Consider the following 22,249-nt stretch of genomic DNA (forward strand, 5'->3'; position numbering starts at 1 on the left):
CTGCTGCCGCCGCTGCTGCTGCAGCTCAGTCAGTCACTGCAGAGTTACACAACAGCCACTGAAGGGAGGAGAGGAGGAGGAGGTGGTAGATGGGAGGAAAGGGGTTAACAGAAAATGGGAAGACTCTTGTGGGTATGGGACAGAGACATGGGAGGCTTGGAGTCAAATAAAAAAAAAAGAAAAGGGAAGACGGGGGAAAGAAAAGAGGGTTAACACTGCAGACCACAGAGGCACAATTAGCCTGAGCTTTATTGATGCAGTTCAAAACAACCAGCCCCACCCCCACCCCTCCTCCTTTTCAGTTTCAATCCATTCCTCCTTCCTGCACTTATTCATCACCTACACCTTTACTGCCCCTGACTTTATGGCTCCCTTCGCAGCCCCTTCATTAAGCTAATTTGAGCTTTCTTGCTTCTTTGGCAATCCTTATTTCTATTCAAGCCTCTTTTGCTATGCATACCTCCCTTGCATCATGAGACCCCCTTTTCCCCCCTCCTCCTGTCCATCTGACAGTCCTTCCCTACATTGCTCTTCCTGGTGCATGTTGTGTAAGAATGATATGAACTTTGACTGTGTGTCCATGCACACTAATGGCGTCATTGCATGATGCCTTTTCTTTTTCGTTTAAGGAGAAAGCTGCAGGTTTTCTCTGAAAGTGTTGAGATTAAGGATAAAATAAATTACACATAAACTGCCTCGTTCCCAGTGACAGGGAAGCTTCCAGAAAACAGTCATGGCTGGCTGCGGTGCGGCTGCGGAAGAGGCCTGGCCCCTCTACTCCTACACAGGCTTTCCAGGAATACATTGCACAGAGTCAAATGCTGGACCGCAATGGACACGCACACACACGCACGCACGCACACACACACGCACACGCACAACTGTGGCTTCCAGCAACTTGAGTGCATGCATGAGAGGAGACGCCAGCTTTAGAAAGACCATGTCACTGCGTGTGTTCCCCAACACAGACAGAGGTGATACTGACAGAAAACTCTGTCACTCTCACACACCAACACACAAACACACACATACCACTCCCTGCTGTTAATGCCAAGAAAAAAAAGGCGAATCTTATGAAACCTCTCACATGTGTGTATTACGCAGTTTAATGTACATAGGGTTTTGCTGCCAAGAACCAAGCACGTTCGGTTTTTCTCTCTAACACAAGTGGGTGCACTGTAAATATGCTTCAGCACACACAAACAAACACAAACACACACACTAAGCAAAGTCAGAGGTATATGTGAGCTGGGGCCAGCCAAGGGGTGCAGTATGAAAGGGTCTATATATACAGCCAGGCTGGGTGACGCCAGGAGTCCGTCAGTCTGTCTGTGTGTGTGTGTGTTTCACATACAGCCTGGTCTATAGTGAGAGGACACCACTATAACTCACCTTTTACAGTCTGTCCATTCCTTCTGGCTTCTGTTACCCGTCTCTATCTGACTATCTATCACCACAAAGCTGAGGTACCTTCCAACGATACTGGTCTCTAGGTATGCAGGTACTCATGAGTTAAGTGTGAAATAAATGGAGCAAAATGACAGTGATGTTAACATTTTCTCAAATGTCTCCTGGATCGGCTGTAAAGGAAAATGTTATGTCTGGGTATTTCTGGGCTCCGCACCCAATCAGTGTTATTTTTCTATATCTAGACAGCTTTGGTTTCAGCTCAAATTCCACCTGATGGAGGGGATGAAATGCAACCTTACCCATGCAATGATCACTGCTCAGGCATTTGGGGAACGTGATGCTCAGAGACAGCTTTGAAAAACCATTCAACATGCAAAAGAAAAAGTACCAAATTTTTAAATTTCTCCTAGTTATTATGCTGCTGGCAGAAGTCGCTAAGGACATGTCCTTTAGAGCTGAAACAATTAGTCGATTAATGGATTAATTGATCAACAGAAAACTATTTTGATAATCGATTAATCATTTAGCTTATTTTTAAGCAAAAATGCCCCAAATTCACTCCTTTCAGCCTCTCAAATGTTAATATTTGGTGGCTTTCTTAGACTTGTATGATTGTAAATCGAATATCTATAAGTCAAAGAAAAAAAAAAAGAAAAAAAGAAAGAAAAAAAAGACATTTTAGGATCTCACCCTGACTCTGGAAAACTGTGATGGACGTTTTCACCACTTTCTGACATTTTGGATAGCAAATGATTAATCAAAAATAATAAATACAATAAAAGATAATGAAAATAATCATTGTCCTCATAATTTTTCTAGAAACTTACACTTTTCTCAGAAAGAAAATCATTCACTAGTTAGGTCTATTTTAAAGACTGGCATACCAAAGTGGAGATGAAGCACTGATATGGGGAACTGCTGAGATTTGTCGTACTATGATGCCACCTACTGTTTACCAAGAAAAAATGCATCTCTCATGTTGAAAGAGACTAGCATCGCCTCTTTCTCATTGCTGTGCCAAGTGAACTGTGCTGGTGCTGTGCAGCAGTGATGAGAGAAAGGCAGCAGGCAGGCAGGGCCGAGAACCTGCAGGTAGAGGTGGAAGCAGTCGCTGATGTCCTCTTGACTGGTATGCAGTCTGATATGGCTGGCATGTGAACGAAGGCTCTGCACCAGTGGTAGAAGGGAGGAGGCAAGGACAGAAGATTAAAAACAAAGATGAAAAAGACAACGGAAGGAAGGAGAAGGAAAGCTGCGCTGATGCCTCAGCGGCGTCTGGTATTGCTGGTATTTGACAGACGCCGACGGCATGTAATGAACAGAGGGAGGCGAGGAGAAGAAAGCTAACAAAACCACTAGGGTGAGTTGTTCGCTGCCCGTAAGAACCTTTGTGGAGAAAGTAAAACATTTTAAGAGAACATTTAAAAGCTTCTCGGCTTTTCCACAAAGAATCCTCTTCTGTGGAGAAAAAAAATACTAAAAACAGGTTTCACACTGGGAGAAAACCCTTAAACTAAGATGAAGAAATAAACCATCAGTGTTACTCTAGCACTGACTTCAGTGTGCAACCACAAATAAATCATGATTTGAACATCCAAGTATTCTAACTTGGGTTTTGAAGAAAACTTCCACTTGAAAATAAATTTAAAATACATTTACTAAATAAAAGAACGTGCTTCAGTTCAGAGAAGAACAGAACTATTGATCTTTGTGTTTGCCTCTGGCTGGTGGTTGACTGGCATTGCTGGTTTAATACTGCAGCCGCCTGATACCGTCATGTGATACTGGACTGGAAAGAGCCGACAGTGCCTGGTGTACACTGGGAAGACCTGCAAGCCATGATTATGCAACAATATCTGATTTCATGCTCATTGGATCACTCTTTTTTTCCCTCCTCTTTCTATTCTTTCACTTTCTACTTTTATCTAATTTTCTCTTTATGTCCCCACAGTGTCTTCAACATCTCATTTCCTTGTGAAATGCTTCCTCTGTCTCAACACTCATAACAAACGCACAAAGAGCTGAGTATACACCACTCTGTCTTGTAAAATGGCAAACTCATATGACTTGCTAAAAGGGGCATGATTGACCAAAGTTACCTAACTGCTGACAGGTAAGCATTTTTTTACCCAGTAGCAAGTTCCTGCTGACTGGACGGTCATGTGAACTACACATGTGCTGCCATCATGTGGTATGAAGAGACACAACAGCCAAATTCTGTCTACAGAAACAGATCGACTCTTCCTGAAGTCAAGCTAGTATTGTTGGTGGAGTTTCGAGAGCTGCAACGCACAGAGAATTGTACGTATTTCCCTGAAAGAAAAACTGAGAGTTCCTGGGCTGTACTTACTATTAAGGTGGTAAAATTAGCAGCTCAGAGACAGAAGAAAGGGTGAACAATGGAGGCTGGCCTCTTCCACTGTCCAAAACAAGTTTTCAAAACACACCAGGTTTTTAAGTTCAAGGACATCTAAATTACATTTAATGTCCTATTTGGTGATTAACAGAACTTTGGACACTTTTACTAAAAAACTGACAATCAGTGAATGTCCTTGAGGATGTACACAGGGCTGCATAAGAGAGAGTTACTGATTCAGTAGGGATTTTACTAGTACAAATTATAACTAAATTCAACATGTTTACCCGAGTGATATCATATAAGCTTTTCTTATAGCAGCTATGACAAACAAAGTAATGAATCACAATAAAGTGTGGTCTCCAAACTACAATGTGTAACTCAAAAATTCAAGAGTTTTAAAATCTTTGTGACCATACCTCGGAATGAGAAATGCAGAATAAGCACAAACATTTTTTAAATAAAATATTTCCCAACTGTTTGTACAGCAGTGTTTACACGACCTATTTTGATCCGCATTACCAAACACTGAGCTGTAGCCTGAAAGGAGCAGGCTGTGAATGACTTAGATCCAAAATTCGAAAAGATACCAGAATTGTGCAGTGACGTTCCCTCTAATGTGTTCAAAACTGTAGCCCTGCGGGTGTGTGAAAAAGCAACAGAAAGCTTGTGTTGCACACATGCACCATGTTCCGACAGCTCTGAGCTGATGTTAGCAAAGGCCTTACCCAGGTAGCTAATCCCCACACTGTAAACTGTTCCTTACTCCCATGCCTACTTGCACAAATACACACACTGGTGAAGTGTGCACTCCACCGCTGCCAGTGGTTATGTAACAGCTGGTATGTGCGGTGGTGTGTGTGTATGTGTGAAGGTGTACATTGTCCATACTCTGCACAGTCTTTGAAGAGACTGGTGACCTCTAACCGCCTTTCAGCTGTTAGAGAGATAGATAACTCTAATATACCAATTTTGGTGGAGGTCCCACTGCAATATAAGACAATAAGAAGTAATATGGCAAGGTCAGCTGCCCCGAGCAAGACAGAGAAGAGGCACAATAAAGAATTTATGTGTGTTATGAAAGTCTCTATACATTGAAATGTCTCAATAAAAGTATTAAAAGGAGAATTCCAATTTAATCACAGCGATTTTTAACAGCTTTTAAGAGGTCTTGTTCCTTTCTCTTATTTGTTTGAGTATTTTTATTACTGATTTTGGACATTGCATGACATCACATCAAGTTCCCAGAGGCTACTTCACTGCACAGTCAACTTAACAAATAGAAAATATGGCAGAGGACACAAAGGCCAGTTATCAGTATTCAGGCATGGAGTGCAGCTGCACAGAGCCAGAGTGGTTATCACTGACAGTAGAGAGGACGTGGAGATCAAAAAAATGGCGAAAGACATGTGCGGTTAGAGACGGAGTTCACATTGCTGCTTTCTGATAAACCAAGCGGAGTGATACACACCCAGCCAGAGCCAATGAGAGGAAAGCGGCACTTCCTGTTGTTGTGCATCTTGCTGTTCGCTTTCCCTTCAGCGCTGCGAGTGATGAAGACTTCCTGCGAGCTCCTATCAGATAAAAGAACAGCAAATCCTCACATCTGAAAAGCTAAAAGGTGACAAACGAATCACCCATTATTATAACAGTTGCAGATTAAATATACAACTAACTGTTGCAGCTGTTTGTGATACTTTGTTGATGCACATATACATCTGAAATTTTGTTAACATTCAAATATTCAAAACAAGTCCCTCTCAGCATTTAATCCATCCCCGACAGGCATGTCAAACTGCAGAAGAAAATGAAGAAGCCATTACAACTGCTTTTTTAAAAATAGATGCATTGTGACATGTGGTATACTAGTTGTGAATTTGACCAAGCCAAGCTTAGCGTTGGAATGCTGCACACGGAAGCAACACTGACAGTGACAATGACAACCTCATATTGTTGCATAATAATTAGAAAACACAGACGTTGTTTGCTACTTCTCAAAATAGCCCAACATATCCAGCACTGCTTTGCAGAGGAAGCATGAGAAACTTATAGGGAGGATACAAGGATAAAGGAAAGGGCAGAGTAGCAGAGCAGAGGAGGGAAGAGGGTGCAGATAAGAAGAAACAGCAAGCAAAAGACAGCAGGTCAGGAGTCACCTTTTGCTTCACAGATCTCCTCCCTCCATCACTCTTTATGTAGGCTAATCTCTTCCATCTCACCTCCCTGAGCTGACCAGCTCACTTAGCCTCATTTAACCAGCTAACGGCCAGTAATAAATCAGCAGCACACTCCTCTCACCCCTGATCTGTAGTAGCCTGCTCGGCTCTGCACACTCCCCCTGATATATGACTCAGTTCACTATGGTTTCCAGAGCGAGGCAGTTACTGTAGGTAGAAAACCTCTTTCAGGAGTATGAGCCAGTCAGCAAGAGCAAAACAACGGGTAGATAAAACTAAAGGATGAAACTGGAAAGCAGAGGAAGGCAGAACAGACTTAGACTCCCTATTTTCTGTTTCCTGCCTGCAGTTGATGACTATATCATACATCTTTGTCCAATTTCTTGGTCTTGGCCTTTGAGACATATTTAATATTTATAGAAATGTTTGTATTTTATTTGTATTTTGTATTTATAGAAACAAAAGCATGATCCCTAAATCAAGTTATCTTAATCTACTATTTAGGGTGGAGTATCTTTTGGAAATTTTCCATATCTGCATCATAACAATACCTGAGTCTATGCACTGATATCAAAATGTTACTTTTTCTGATATCTTAGCTTGAGAATTAAAAAACATGTTTGTTAAATAAAGAACTTTGCCTAAATAAACATAGTCTTAAAATAGAAAAAAAAGTTTCCCAATCCAGACCAGGGAATCTGCTCAAATATTAAGTAAACAAGCCTAAAAATATGACCCAACATTCAATGCCAACTTCTGATACTTGTCACTGCTTCAGAGACGACTTGTCTTGTACTCAAAAACTACTGAGGTTCAGTACCCAACCCTACCACTAACATGCTAACTGAACAACTTAGGACATTTCAAAACAGACACCACCAAAAAAAGGCCAGAACTCACATTCAGGACATGCAAAATTGTTTTAGTTTGCTAGCTTAACTAGCAAGTGCTTAGCTAGCTTGTTTGCCTTAGTTAGCTTGCTTGCACCTATAACCAATCTACTCAATAACCAATAACCTCTTTATGGCCAGCTATCCGTTAATGTAAACACAGAAAGATAAAGTGTGCCTGTCACAGTCTAACTTGTAATATGTTATACATTTCAGTGAAACTTTCATGGTGACGGAATGAGTTGGACGTGATGGTGAGACGTCCTTCCTTCCTTCCCCTGGTTTCATGGATTAAACTGTGGCAGAGTGAGCCCTTTCTGGACTCCTCATTATACCCTGTGTTCACAGCCAGTCTTTAGTGCAGCTAGCTTGTAACCTAGCTCCTAATGCTACCAGACTGTTGGCTCAGTGTAAGCATGTATCACGAGCCGCCCAGGTCCGAGGCCACTGATGATTAACAAGGCTTTCAGAAAGGTCACGTTTTAGCAGGTCTACAGCCTGAAGCACACAACAGAGAAGAAAAAGCCAGTGTTGTGACATCATGATAAGCAGCTGTGTATGGAAGACCTTGACTGTGTGTGTGTGAATAGGACAGCACACGGACAAAGCACGTTTCCCTGCCTGCCCTTCTACAAGCCCTCAGTCAGTCAGACTTATCTGTGTTTATACACGGGCGCACGCATGCACGCACGCACGCAAACACACTTCCTCAAGGGGATATCAGAGGCCTTATAGGGGTCAAATACTCTGTGTGTCTTGTGTCCAGCCTTGAGTTTTCATGCCTGATTCCTGGTATGCCCAGTCAGCAGCTCCCATACAGTGACCCTAACTCAGCAGCGGAAATCAGATGACCCTGAGCACCAGCTCCCTCGCTGTTCTCGACATTTGCCTTCATTCCAAGTCAAACTTTTCTCTCAAAAAACATCTCTGTCCTCCTCCACATCCTTTTTTTAGATGTGAGGCACCTCATGGAGCTGGCCTGTAACACAATCACAAACTCACACGCTCATGTTTAGCAGGCTGGAGATCATCCCCAACAAAGCCTGTGTGAGATCTGCAGATGCAGACATTATGATGTTGCAGTCAGGTAAAGAAAGAAAAGGCTGCTGCCATTTTAACACTTGTGAAATGTTGTTGACTAATATGAGAGCAGTACCTAAAAAATGTGTGTCTTCAAAAGTGCTGGAAACCAATAGTCAATTAACAGAAAATTATCAACAACTAGATAATGGACGATACATTTCTCAAGTCATGTTTCAGGCTAAAATGCCTTTGCCAACGTTGCTGGTTTTAGCTTCTGAAATGTGAAGACTGGCTGCTGCTTTTCTGTGTTTTATATCATTGTAAACTGAATATTTTGGGTTCAGACAAAACAAGACACCTGAAGCCATCTTCTTGAGCTATAAATAAAAATGTAATGCTCATTTTTTACTCACTTTTTCACATTTTAAAGACTAAACGATTCATCATCAAACAAAAAACTGCCTGATTAGTGAATAACGAAAATAGTCATAAATAGTAGTAGTAATAGGTGCAGCCTTCAGCTCTAGTTTCTTCTGCTGTTAGTTGAGATGATCACTAGTTCTGATGGCCAACCTCTGCAACAAATACGTGTAAAAAACTCAGATTTTAAATCATCAAAAGGTTTTACATTTCAACTTGTTGATGTAAAAGACTAATTAATAGCTTTTCGTCATGGTGTAAATAAACTAATATCTACTAAATCTGCAAGTCTAAACTGCTGCTGCTGTTATTTTCCTTGCTGAGAGGTTCCAGCTTGCTGCTGTTTAATTTCTCGCACCAACCAGATCCACACTTGCTGTATGACTGTTAATGCACATATGCACGTACGAAAACATATGTACATGAAGATAAAGGGCAGAACCAGACAGGGGAAATCCTTCCTTTTTCATGTCACTTCCTATAGGTTGCTTTCTTCATGCCGATGTCAGTCTCATGTTTAACCTGTCTAACACACTTTATCACCCCCTGCTCATGTGATACACAGATCAGTAACACCTGACATCTTTTAGTACACTGTTTCTTCCTTGGCACTGAACCTTCCCTACCGATAGTGAGGCGCAGGAATGTTTACTGGAAATGTTGATGACCTGGGAATTGAGCTTTCCTCTCCTCCTCCATTCTCAAAGATATTAGTATCAGCTAAGTCACTAAAATCCGACACTTCCATGACACATAAGCCGAATGAATGAGCCGCAAAATGAGACAAATAAATGAATAGAATCCGGAACACACTGTACCCAGTTCTGAGTTTGAAGAAATTAGTACAGCTTATCATGAGCTCTATTCCAAATCTTTGTAAAGTGAAGGAAACTCTTCACTGACTAAGACTTTTCACACCGAAAGGTAAAGAGAGGTAAATGAGGCAATCGGGACGCATACCAGCGATGAAATCACCTCCTATTTCCTGTCCAGAGCTGCTAAACAGGATGTTCACTATTTAAAAAAAAAAAAAAAAAAAAAAAAAAAAAGGTCAAGAGCAGCTCTCTCACTCCTTTCTCCAAGTACAGTAGGACTTCCTCATATTCTCATCTATCATGTTGGGTATGAAGGCTCACATCATTATCTGCACTTGACTATTGTTTCCTGTTCTTTATTCTCCTGTATGTTCTGGGCATGGGCTCTGCTGCAACTCCTTTGATCCCATTTAGAGAGGATATCCATGGCACAGGGCTAATGCATATACATGCACATTTACACGTACGCTTCGTTGTGCACATACACAACAATGCACGCCTATACATATAAATAACGTCCAGGGGGAAGAAGTTGGTCGCTGATTAAAGAGGGATCAAAAAAAAAAACGGGATGGAAGAAACTTTAAAAGAAAAAAATGGGGCGGAAGAGCAGTAAATCCTCAAGTATTGAGATGAACTTGGTTCTCAGAGGTGTGTGTGTATACTCTGCTTCCCGTGCCTGATGCAACGCAGAGATCTCTAATCCAATTACAGTTCAGACCAGCCAAGCGTCCTAGCCTCAGCCACCAAGGACAAACCTAGCTAGCTTACGCCAAAGCCAGCAGCCCACCGGTTCTGCAAAGATTTAGCAGCTGATCGCTCAGCTGAAGCCTTGTCTGAGGATGCTAGTCACATCTCAGTGGAAAAATAAATAAAATCACCCAAAATTAAAGCCTTCCTCTTCAAAGACAAATTAAGGTCTCTTATCTTTGAGGTTGAATGAGGAACTACTGTTTTGCTGGGCAAACACTCAAATCTTGGTTTTAAGGTTTTGGGAATCAAATCAATGAATGCAGGATCAGGAAACGTTATTCAATGCATTTTTATTTCTCTTTTCCTTCTGTTAGCTTTCTCCTCTTTCTGACCTGCACACGGCTCCAGACTATTTCTCTCTCCGTCACCAGCGGCCTGGGCCCCTGCTGTTAAATCTCCCTCTCTGTCCTCTATTGCTGACCTCTGCTGTTTCTAATCTAGCTCTGTGTCCCACGTCCCAGCTTCCCATTTATCTCTATATCTCACCTATCACCTCTGTGCCACTATCGTTTCCCTCCTTCCCTTACTCTTTACTCGCGCTTCCTATATTCTCCCGCTGCTCTTCCTTCTTATCAGCTGCCCTCTGCTCTTCTGTCCCATCTTTCTTCTTCTCTGGTGTTTTCAATTTGCACTGCTCCAGTAGCCCATCTTCCCATTTTTTACTCTACATGTCACATCCCAGCTGTTTATTTTATTACCTAAGTCCAGGAGGTTTTGCGGTAGGTCCCTTTTGAGTATAAATTAGCTGGAAAATTAAAACATTTCTGAAAAGATTTCAGTGAAATTTGGTGGAAAGTCAGATGTGATGTGATCAGAAAATTAAAAAATAAAATAAATTTTATGAAATTAAGAGTCAGTCACAGCAAGGTGGGGATGTGAGAAGAAATCGCTACATAACCTGTCAGACCCCAAGCTGATATTAGTCTGATAATAACAACAAGCTGGATACACCCTGCATCAAGCTAAAGATAGTTTAAAGGTGCTATATGTAAGGTTTTACTATCGCTGCATAAGCAGTGTTAGCATTAACAGATGTTTACTTACCAAAAGCTTCAGCCATTGTTGCGTTTACAAGACAAGAGGTTAAAATACGCCCTCTCGGAAGGACTACTTCATCCTCTTTTGTTGGACTGAGGGCAGACAGGATGCTACAGTAGTCATGTTTACATATAATTGTCAAGCGAATTTGAAGCGAACTTTTGAAATGTCACAAAAAAGAAGAAAAAAAGAAAATGCAAATTAGGCGCATTTCCATCAACTGGTTTGAAGTGAATAAACTAGGCTGCATTGTGTCGTCAGATGGTGGCAGTATAGGCTATGTTACGCATGGCTGTTATAAACAGAGTAGAAGAAGTAGAGGTTACGAACCGGAAACAAAACAAGTTGTTTGACAACTGCCCAAAAACCTTGAAGAAGAAGGAGAAACAAAACCAGTCGCCTTGGCCATCTATGAGAGAAAAATGGAGGGAGGGCTTCAAGAATTTTTTCAGTTGGGCAAGTTTTAACTATTCTTTGATGTCAGCTAGGACTGGCTATGTCTCATGCTGTCCAAAGACAGGAAGATGCTGGATACCGCTCTTCCTCCTTCTTCTTATTCTCTAGAAGCGGAAACAGATGATCAGTCATGTGAGTTAAATGTTTGCTACGTCAGAACTTATTCGGATTCCCATTAAGCGCATTAACCCTTTTTCGAAAAAGGCAAAAAACACGTCAAGCGAGCATAAAAACTTTAATGCAATTGGGTCAGCTTTTTTTAGAATTCTGGGGTTTACATCAAGATTTTCTAATGCGATATTTCAAAATGTGATTAAAAATACATTGATGGAAACACAGCTACTGAGTCACTATTGCAAAGTGGTATTATGAGACAGAATGGGCCAGGACTAGCTGGTTAGCATGCTATCTAGAAGGAAAGAAGTGACAGAAATGGAAGCAAAACAAGAGTTAACATTGGCATTGCTTTCCAATGCTGGAGACAGTTCTTGGCTAATGAAGGAATGAAGTTTGATGCTGAATTCGTAAAATTTCTTCTAGACTGGTAAGTAAACAGCTTTTAATGCTAACGTTGGCTATGTAGCAATAGCAAAAACTTACATATAGCCCTTATAAGGTTGAACAGCTGGACTTATATCAGTAGCTCAAATTTAGCTTATTAACACAAAACTGTTAGACACCACACTGTGAATGTAGAGTAACAACGCTTGTTTAGGATTATGTGTGCGCCTACTGATACTGTTCCCCTTTATTTGGAATTACCACAGCATTTACATGAAAAAATTCAGAAGATGCCCTCATATGATGAAATATAATGACACAGAGATATTGTTTTTGTCTGATTATTTAGAAAATGCAAGTGGAACCTAAAGATGTCTTGAAATGAACCATGTAAATTGACAGATTAAATATGCTTCTTCTCAAAGAAGAAAGGTATCCATAAATGTAATTTATAGCATAAGCTGAATCTGAAAGACTGCATCCAGTCCTAAAAAAATGTAGCCAACTGTTCTGCAGGGTGTCCTGTGTGGGTGGATGGAAACAACAACTCTAAATCCTGCTGCAAGGTGTTCAACTTATTTTAGCTAATCTTAAGACAGCTCTAGCCGGCAGCAGTCCATGACTATGATACTCTCCGACAGAACGGTAGCTGCTTCCAGGCCTGTGGCAGCCAGTCCTGCTACTGTAGGAAGCAGTGAAGTCCATGTCATGCCACACAGCACAACACAACAGTGTGGCTGAAATAAGCAGAAAATCTGCAAAGTGAAAGCAGTATGGTCACATTATTTAAAAAGGAGGTCTACTGTTTATCTCAGTGGTTACATCATCATATATTTCAGAGGCTGCTGGTTAAATGTCAGCAATCTGTGCAGTCGACACTGTGAAATGCAGCCTGTTCAGGCTTTTGATCAAGTCAGGACCCATTTGGGCAGGCGGAGAGGTTTCATAAGCACAACCAGCTCCAGATATTGAGGTGGGTTGCATTTGCAGCATCTTCATCCATCACAATATTAGGTTGCACTATACTTACACAGCGTGTGCCGTCCTCAGGCTTTTGAAACTTCATCTTCACTCAAACATGCTGGTGATAAGGACAAAAAAAAAAAAAAAAAAAAAAAAAAAAAAGAAAAACACAGCACACGCCCTAGAGTTTCCACCTCCAGTGTTGAAGGAAGTGCTTAATACGCCCATGCATTTGGATTTTCCAATCATCCACTTATGCATGTTCAGTGAAAGGCAAACTGCCGAGTCATTCTGGTTTCACGTTCATTTCTTGGCCTCTCCCTGTCCCTGCCTTTGAGAATTGGGAAGGGAAGACAGGGAAGCAGAGAGGCATGTCAGGAGACAAACCCAAAAGTATTGCAGTATTTACTCAGGAGTGTCTCTGTGTATGTGTTTTGTACCCAGGCTATTTGCCTCCTCAAAAGGCATTCAATAGAGCCTTTATATCTCCCTCAATGATGCACACTGATGTCCTTAAAGCACTCCATGATACAGTGGTGTGACTTCAAGCCTGGGAAAGGCTCGCTTACAATTCACTTCGAGCTTTTAGACACCAGCTACTTTAAAACTGCACTTCAACACACCTAAGATTTGGAAGAAGAGACAATGGTTCTTTGTGTCTTGACTGCAAACATTTCTCTGTGCCAGATCAACTACTTCAGCTTCCTGTGAAACCCGAAGTCATCAACTCCTCTGAACTATGACAACTGAGCTTTTACGACGTGGCGACAGCCTCGCTGCTCACTTTTCGCTCTCTTGTGCTACTGAGGAAGCGGCGGAATCAGCTACTGTTGCCCCAAAACGACGACGCAACCATCATGAGCAGTGAATGCCACCAAAAGTCAAAGAAGGGTGCTGATGTTAGAGAGGGGAGCTGAGGACTTAGTTGTTTAGACTCTGCTCCTCCAGCTCTGCTTTGATTTCCACTGTTTTCCTTCCTCTGTCCCTTGCCCAAAGACACGAGGCCAGCACACAAAAACAGCATGATAGAGCTTGCACGATATTACTCAGCGTATAGGCTATCCTCTTACATGTTCAGCTCCTAATACGCAGCGAACAAGCTGCTTGCTGTTGTTGTTAAACATCTCTCAGAGAGGGCCGAGGCTGCCCCAGGCCTGTTAAACGCTGCCTTGCTCTTCGCGGCTGAACAGTCCAACTCAGGCAGCAGCCAAGCACGCAAAGGTCTCTGCACATCAGCGTCCTGAAGGGGAGGGGGGAATTAAAAAGATAGAAAGATAGATAGAGAGGGAGAATACCTAGCCAGGGAATGAAAGACAGAGTGAATTGGAGAGCTGAAAGTGACTAAAATGCTCTTTCTGGGGAGTAAACAAGCCAACTAGTCTTCTTGTCATCCAGCCAATTCCTCGGCACGACAGTACATCATGAGAGAATAACCTGAAGCTTGCCACTGAGCCCCCAGGCCAGGGCCCAGCTCCATCAAGGCAGGGTGGAGTATGTCTTAGCTCCATCTGGAAACTGAGGCACGCAATGCAATGATGAGAAAAATATTAATCCCTGTACAATTGATTGCAATTCATTAGAAATGCACTGCAATACATACAGATTTGACCTTTTCGTTTTTGTTGTTGTTTTTGTGTATACAAAAAAAAAAAAAAACCTGTTAGGCAATGTTTGAGTCCCTAGTTTTTGGTGGTGTCGCATCGTTGTTTATTTAATCATTTCGTCTATAAAAATGGCCGAAAAATGTGAAAAATGCCCATTACAGTTTCAGAAATCCTAAGGTCACATCTTCAAATTTCTATTTTTAATTCTACCAACAGTCTAAAAACCCAAATATATTTAGTTTATTATCACGTAGGACAAAGAAATGCAACAAATCCTCACTTTTGAGAAGCTAGGAACAGAGAATGTTTGGCATTTTGGCATTAAAATAACTATGCTTGATTCATCAATTATATAGAAAAAATTCCTATCAATTCTCTGTGGACTGACTCATAGAATAATTGACTAACTGAGCTCTAAAAAAGAATTATTTTTTGCCAGGCTCTACTGAAGACAAAAGCTCAGGCTCACAGCCACTTGGATTCCAGTTTAATAGAGACCTCAGCTCCATCACTGACACGCAAGTCCTTTACTGACTGAATGACTAGAAACTTAAAACTGTTTATGAATAAGATATGCACCTAACACCATCAGTCAGAGGATGTTTCCAAAACAACTTATGTGAACCATGGCGTCGTTTTTCTCAGGGTTGGATGCTTTGGAGAGCTGATGTGTGTCAAGACACTGGGCTAACTGCCACTCACAACACAAGGTCAATTTGTAAAAACCACACCACGTTACTGTCCGTTAAAGGTTTGGCTGGCTAACTTGGTCTTAAAAATCTTGGCCTGGGCTGCATTGGGTGTGGAGTCGTAAAGCAAACTTTAGTGCCAGACACAATAAACTGATTGTTAATGGAGAGGAATCCTCACTGTATGCTCTGTCACACAAAAAGCCAACAGAAGCTCTCTTCGCTGTCACAGTAGCAAACTAGTCAACGGTTCTTCCCCAGGCGGACACTGGGGCCTTCTGGTGAGCAAACTGCTGCACAGCCCACAGGTCAGTCGTAATAAATAAACACTGCAGCAGAGAAGCACTGTGGAGGATCGCAAAGTTAGAAATAAAGACAACAAAGTCAGACTCTATCCTAGTCTAGAATAAGCAACCCAGTAACAGTGCTGGTTAGTTTCTATTCTCGTGCAAGTGACTGCTTTGAGATGATGTCTGCTCATCTGTCACAGCCTATTATCAGCCCTGCATCTGCGGTGCGAGCAGCGGAAACAGCCACCTGGGCTGAGACTGTGTGCAGTAGTGTGTTTCTGTGTGTGTGTGTGTGTGTGTGTGTGTGTGTGTGTGTGTGTGTGTCTGTGTGTGGTGGAGATGGAAATAAGGCACTGCAGTTGTATGAGGACATGGTTGCAGTGTGCAAAATCGCCATTGAGAACATCTACATACACATACACAAGTCAAAAACATAGGAAGGATATTATTCAAACACGCAAAGTAAGACTGAAACTACAACCACCATCACCCAAAGTGCTACCACGGAGTTTCTTGTGCTTGGGTTCAGGACCAGAGATCGGTTGATATGTAAATAGGGTAATGGAAGATTTCTAAGACTGACATACTGACATTTTTGGATATATTTTTAAAAGTCTGTTTGAAAGACATCATTTTTGTGGACCATTTCACTGGATTATGGTTGCTAGGAATCTTCTTCGGTAAAGACGGTGTACTTCGTGTCAGATTTGGAGTAGCAAAGTGTTTTTCCCCAAAATAAAGTCATATTTGAAAGGTTATGACAATTTCAATGTGGAAACTGCTGCATAATTGAGTGATAGTAAAGGGTTATGTTATTTTAAATGTCAAATTTCATATATGTACCCGACAATTCACTTTTTTCCCCACTGGAGTTTGGTAGGTTGAGTGCCACTAAACAACACAATACTCTCGAGGCTCATCAGCAGTTCGGATATACACTAGCCAGGCAGAACACCTCATTGTTTAATCGTTCGCAAATTGATGCAAAATCCAAAAGTAAGCAACAACAGAACTGAAACTCGGACAGTAGAGGTTTCTTTTCGCAGCACTTTCTGTATCTTGTAGCTGACTTATCTACAGAAATTATATGTAAAGTTGTAACCAACCTTTTAATGATTTGATGATTGAACTGGAAAGTTTCACACCCATATATGTGTTAGTAATAGCCAATCACCTATCATGGAAAAAAATTAATTGCACTGTTATCACAGGAACCCTAGCTGCCAGACATACACCCACCCATTTCACTACTCTATTAATATGATCAAACACTGTAACAGAAAATGATCTCTGGCAATTTTAGATTGTTCGGTTTGAAACTGAGAAGTAGTCTCTAGAATTCATGAGTTTTTCCCTCCCTGCCTTTTGAAATTATATTACACACTTATGCTATACTGACATTTACATGGCAGCTGTCTAACTGCTGGGGTCAAGAGAAACTTGACACTTATGAACGGGGTTGTGGGCATCAAAAAAAAGGTTGAGAAAATACACCACCAAAAACAACATGAGAAAAATCACTGATAAATATCTCCTGGAAGAGACCAGAACACACTTCTTTTTTTAAGGTGAGACAGAAGATTGCAAATAGACGTTTCCCACAGTAGGGGAATTCAGCCCTTTAAGAGATTCTTGTGAATTCCCCTTCTCTATCTGCCATCAGAACAATCACCTGACACTTGTCTCCTCTCCGGTTTTTAATTTTTGACAATTGTGGCTGACAAGTTGACTGGCGAGAGAGGTCAAAGTGGGAGAAACGATTTCACACAGACTCTTGAAGTGTGAGCAGCTGAACTCCAGCAGTGCACAGTGCCTGAGTAAGGACACTTTCCAAAATCTGTTTCCCAAACACATTTTATAATTCTGCAAACACTGTGCCATCTGGTTTAACTTTTATGTGGTATCATTTTGACATTTTTATCTATCAACATGGAAGTGTCACCTATATTTCAGCACCAATGCTATAACAGTGCTTTGTCGACACTTAGGTTTAAGGAATATAAACACTTTTCCTTTACAAAACCCCTTTGTTTTTTTAGAATAACCAACCAAACTTCTCAATCTTGTCAGTGTTTAATATTATTTAACAAAAACTATGAGATTTGCTGGTTCCACCCTCTCAGATGTAAAGATTTACTGCTTTTCTTTGTCTTATATTACAGGAAATCAAATCTTTTTCGTTTTTGACTGCTGGTCAGACAAAACAAAACACTTGAAGATGTCACGTTGGGTACCGTGGAAAATTGTGATGGCCTTTTTTTCCATAATTTTTAGACATTTAACAGACTAAATGACTAATGGAGAAAATAATTAACAGATTTATTGATGATGAAAATAATCATTAGTTGCGTCACTAAAATCAGGAAATATCTGATCAAAGAATAAGTTAACAAGACTGTGAATCTGACAAGATTTCAATGCCAACTTTCTATACTTGACAGTTTACAATACTCATTGTTATGGACACATTTCAGTTGGTGCTCAAAAAGTTTTGAGGTTCCATACCAATCTTAGTCCTACTTGTTTTTTAAAACAAAGATCATCTTAGCAGATACAAGAACCTGACAAACACTGTAAACATTATGCCTAAAAATTGTTTTCCACAAAATGAGAGGATACAACATGCAGCCCCTTCATTACGGGAATCTATCATACTATTACTTGCATTACTCCAAAGATGCAGGATAATGATACGCTGCCTATGTACCATTTAGTCACACGTGATGCAGTGCGAGCTAAATGTACATAAAAAATCTGACTCTGGCTCAAGTCAGGCAGCGCGAAGGAGCACTCCACTTAGCCGCTGTAGTTTCTATTCTCTCGCTCGTCGTTCAGCATTACCAATCCATCACTCAAAAGCAAGGGGATTAAACATCTGTCAAAGCCTGCTCATTTCACCCATCAGGAAAAGACGCATTTAGGCGTTGCGCATCTCCCCAGTGATTTAGCGTCCTGTCTGATTCTGAGTCCGGACAGATGAGGTCAATCAGCTCTGAAATAATGCTCTCTGTCCAAAATAAATACACGGTGCACAGATAGACTGCACGTAGTGCACTGACACATTTTGGCTTACATTTTATGCAAGCACACAGGTTATGCTCACTATCTGTAGCCTCCTGCAGAAACTACAAAAAAAGATGTCTATTCTTGTGCATTTTTCACTCATTGTCTCTCCCATATCAGTGTCTCTAGATCTCCTTCTCTCTATCTGTCCACCATTAGCAGGCCATCATGGGCTTGTCATCTGCTACAAACCTCCATGTGAGAGCTTCATCCTTCCTATAAACTACACCACCCCTTCCCCCCACCTTCTAATTTCTCTCTAAAAAACCATTCCATCAAAAGCATTCACATCCCCTTCCTCCATCCTTCCTTCCTTTTCTGTCTGTTGATCAAAAAGGTGTCGTGTCCCATTCCTCCATCCTGCCTTTTCCCTCATCGTCTCTCCTCTTTCAGTCACCATGCTCCATCCTATCTCTCTCTCTACATCTGCACATTTCTCCCCAAATGAGCTGCTTTCACCACGCCATCTCTCCTTCTTCATCATCCTTGAGCCCTCTCTCTCTCTTGCTCACACTCTCTCTCTCTTCTCTTCTCTTCTCTTTTCCTCCCTCCATCGGATCTGGCTGTGGCGTCCTTCACCCTGGGTCTGTATTCAGAGTGATTACACGCTTGGTTAACTCATTCATGGCCTCCACTCTGTCAGTGACGCACGCTGGACGCATGCCTGCTCGCTCCCAATGCATTCAGCTGACATACCCACCTTACCCGTATATACACAGTAGACAACGCGCTCCTTTAATATGCAGGTAAGTAGAAACTCTCAACACGTACAAATACAATCAGTGGCTATAAAGCATTATAGTTTAATAGACAGACCTGACAGTAATGACACGCTGTAGGTACCCTACTTCGCTTGTCATGAATAAGCATGACTCATTTTTCTATGAGGGCATTTAGGAAATGACACTGACTTATTTAGAGGGTGTCATTCCATAAAGAAAAGATTCAAAAACTTTCCTAAGATGGAGAATGTGAATTAATGCCAACTAAGTTTAGTGACATTCATGATAATCCTGGCTGTTAGCAAACACAGGCCGGCAGTGGCCTTCTCTTTTACTCATAGGTAGTTATTCACCTTCCTCACCTCCTCTAACATCAAGATGTAACTGGGTGTTGCTCTTGAATTCCAAACAAATCACTGAACAAACCAGTTTAGGTCTGACAGCACCAACTGTTGGGGCAAGAAATTATTATTTTTCATGTCAGTGATTCAGAAAAAGATGGAACAGGAGGCTAAGACCTATTAATCACTTTTACAACTCCGAGAAATGACGCAACTTGAGACAAGTCGATGCAAGAACCAGTTACCAAAACCAGGAAAACAAAAGTCAGTAGGAAGGAAAAAACATGAGAAAAATAAAAACTACAAGAAGGCACTCATAGAGGGAACACTTCTATCAAAACTGCAGAATCCTAATAGTTTATGAAAAACAGGCCACGCATAGAAAAACTGCATGAAATACCAAAAACACATGCTAACTTTGTTCAGGGTCATGCAAATATTTTATTTATAAAGCTTGGAATATATTTGAGGAAAAAAAGTGTTTTGTAAAAACGGTGGAAAATCCGTGAGGACAAAAATGAGCAAGACTAAGTGCTGAACCAAACGCTGGAGGATTTATTTTTTATGCCTCACGGTTCAGTAGCTATGAGTGAGAATGGTAACAGTGTTTTAACTGAAAATAAGGTGCTGCTTTCTGAACCAAAAACTACTCAAACTCCGTTGAAGTTTGTAAAGCAGTTTCTCAGATATCCTGTTGATCAGTACACCGACCAGTGGGACCAAAAACAGAACCTCCTTGGCAGAGGTGACATTTAGTAAACACTGGTGGCAGCTGGCTGGCATTCTGGTTGGGGGTAACTGAGGGACTGCTTTGTTATCTCTCAGCCAAAATGTCACAATGTGGAGAAACACCCGACACCAGGCCTCCACCCTTCCTCAACCCTGATCTGCTTGTAAAGTGCTACCTGATAAGCAGTCAAGAAAAAGAATAACGTCACAGAGACACACCTTATTTTGAAAGTCCAAGCCTTTTGTAATTTGCCAAAGACCTGATGTTCTCCTCTTTGGAAAGATATCTGAACTCATGACAGGGTGAAATTAAAGCTCAACTATCTGAATGAAAACATACCTTGGACTGTGACCTGACTGAAGACTTGACTGTGACTTGACTTGAGTCCCCCCTTTACTTACAGGCAAGTATGACTTATGAGTGTGCAAGGCAAATACGTAAGTAAATGCAAGATAACAAGTCTGAGCCCTACGATAGCAGACTGGGCTGGTAAGATTTGGGAAGTTACTCTATCATGTACACTGATGCCATACAGTAAGTGCAATCCTGAATACAATGACTGTGGCCTTGAATTTAGGCTTTATAGCCAATGTCATACTGAGACATGTATCTCATCCAGTACTGACCACCAAACACAGGGCATGCATAATACCAATCTAAAAATATCATCATCAGCTTCTGTCAGGTGTCACCTGCTACACCAAGGCGAGAATTTCACAAAGCTTACTCAACACCTTAAACTACTGTGCACCTACAGACAAATATACACTGTTAAATTACCGACTGCAATCACCCAACATCTGCGTAATGTTTGCTTATCCTCCCCCAGGTAGGAGAGCTACATTCTCCATCAATAAGCTCGCTGACACCCGAGCTTCTGTTTGTGTCCCGAAGGTGGCACATTAGGTTAGTTAGCATGTGTGCTAACGATAGTTCCCGTAGACCGGCGCACCTTGCACAGAAAATAAACTGAAATCAGGCACAGCCGCGTTAGCCAGACTGACAGGCTGCTACTGTTAGCCCATTGGCTCTGTTAACCATTCCTATAAATAAACTGCATGTACAGAGATATTTTCACAACCTAATCTTGGCGCTGCCATCGTTGGCTAGTTAGCCGCAGGCCAAAGAGATGCCCAAAAATACCGCCTGGCCCTTGTGTATCATTTGGTCGGTTTACCGTTGCAGGTTGAGACCGTTGCCAGCTTTGCTACCAAGCTAGCATCGCCAAGCTAAAATAGGCTAGGCAACATGATACCCGCTTAAAGCAAGATTGACGCGTCAAAGTGGAAATTGAACAGTGTTCAACACGACGGTGCACCTGTCCAATGCTGACCCTGGCGGTGTCAGCCACTGAGCGGTGGATTTGCAGCCAGCATCAGAAAGACTGCGCAGTTGACCTGACAGAGGAGAGTAAGCTAGCTCGGCAAGTTAGCTGTCTGTACTCACCCCATTAACCAGTCCATGATGCTGTTTGTAGCTAGCTTAGCTAACGTTAGCTGGCAGGGGATAAATCCACCGGGAGCTGGAGGCGACCCCCTAGTCTATCGAGCCACCACCCTCGCTGCCCTGGCTGCCTGGCCCCCGAGTCCCGTCCCTTTCCCCGGGGCCCGCGTCTCTCCCAGCCGCTGGATCCCAGTCGGTCGAACAGACACGGCGCTTAAACTTTGAGCGATTGTCCTTGTTTTGATCCTCAGCTATCTCGGATCATGGAGTGGCAGGAACACAGTCAGATCAGTCTGTTAGCTGGTAGCGGGAGCGCAGCATTGAGTGACTTTGAGCAGCGCTGTGGGTCCGGCCAGAGTCGCGGCGTCCGGTGTGCAGTGGTGCCGAGTGAGACTCGTCTGTTGGGGTGCCGCTGTTCAACCCTGTAACCTCTGTCATGCAGCCTTGTATGGCTACCGTGCTAGCTGACAGCCTGAACCTCCACAGGAGCTGCTGCTGTCTGAGCGAGGTCTAAATCGGAGTCCGGAAGTAAACACAGACCCGACCCACTGTGTCTCTCCTGTGC

General features: G+C 42.0%; 1 protein-coding gene across 1 annotated transcript in view; it reads right to left on the minus strand.

Moving 5' to 3' along the window:
- Positions 1-22,249, minus strand: part of mob2a (MOB kinase activator 2a) — a 63,187-nt gene extending 40,938 nt beyond the window's left edge. Inside the window, exon 1 of the mRNA XM_040133940.1 lies at positions 21,688-22,249. Coding sequence (XP_039989874.1) covers positions 21,688-21,704 — 17 coding nt within the window. The 5' untranslated portion in view covers positions 21,705-22,249. The remainder of the gene's footprint in view (positions 1-21,687) is intronic.

Source organism: Xiphias gladius, chromosome 8 (genome assembly GCF_016859285.1).
Source record: "Xiphias gladius isolate SHS-SW01 ecotype Sanya breed wild chromosome 8, ASM1685928v1, whole genome shotgun sequence".
Lineage (NCBI taxonomy): Eukaryota > Metazoa > Chordata > Actinopteri > Istiophoriformes > Xiphiidae > Xiphias > Xiphias gladius.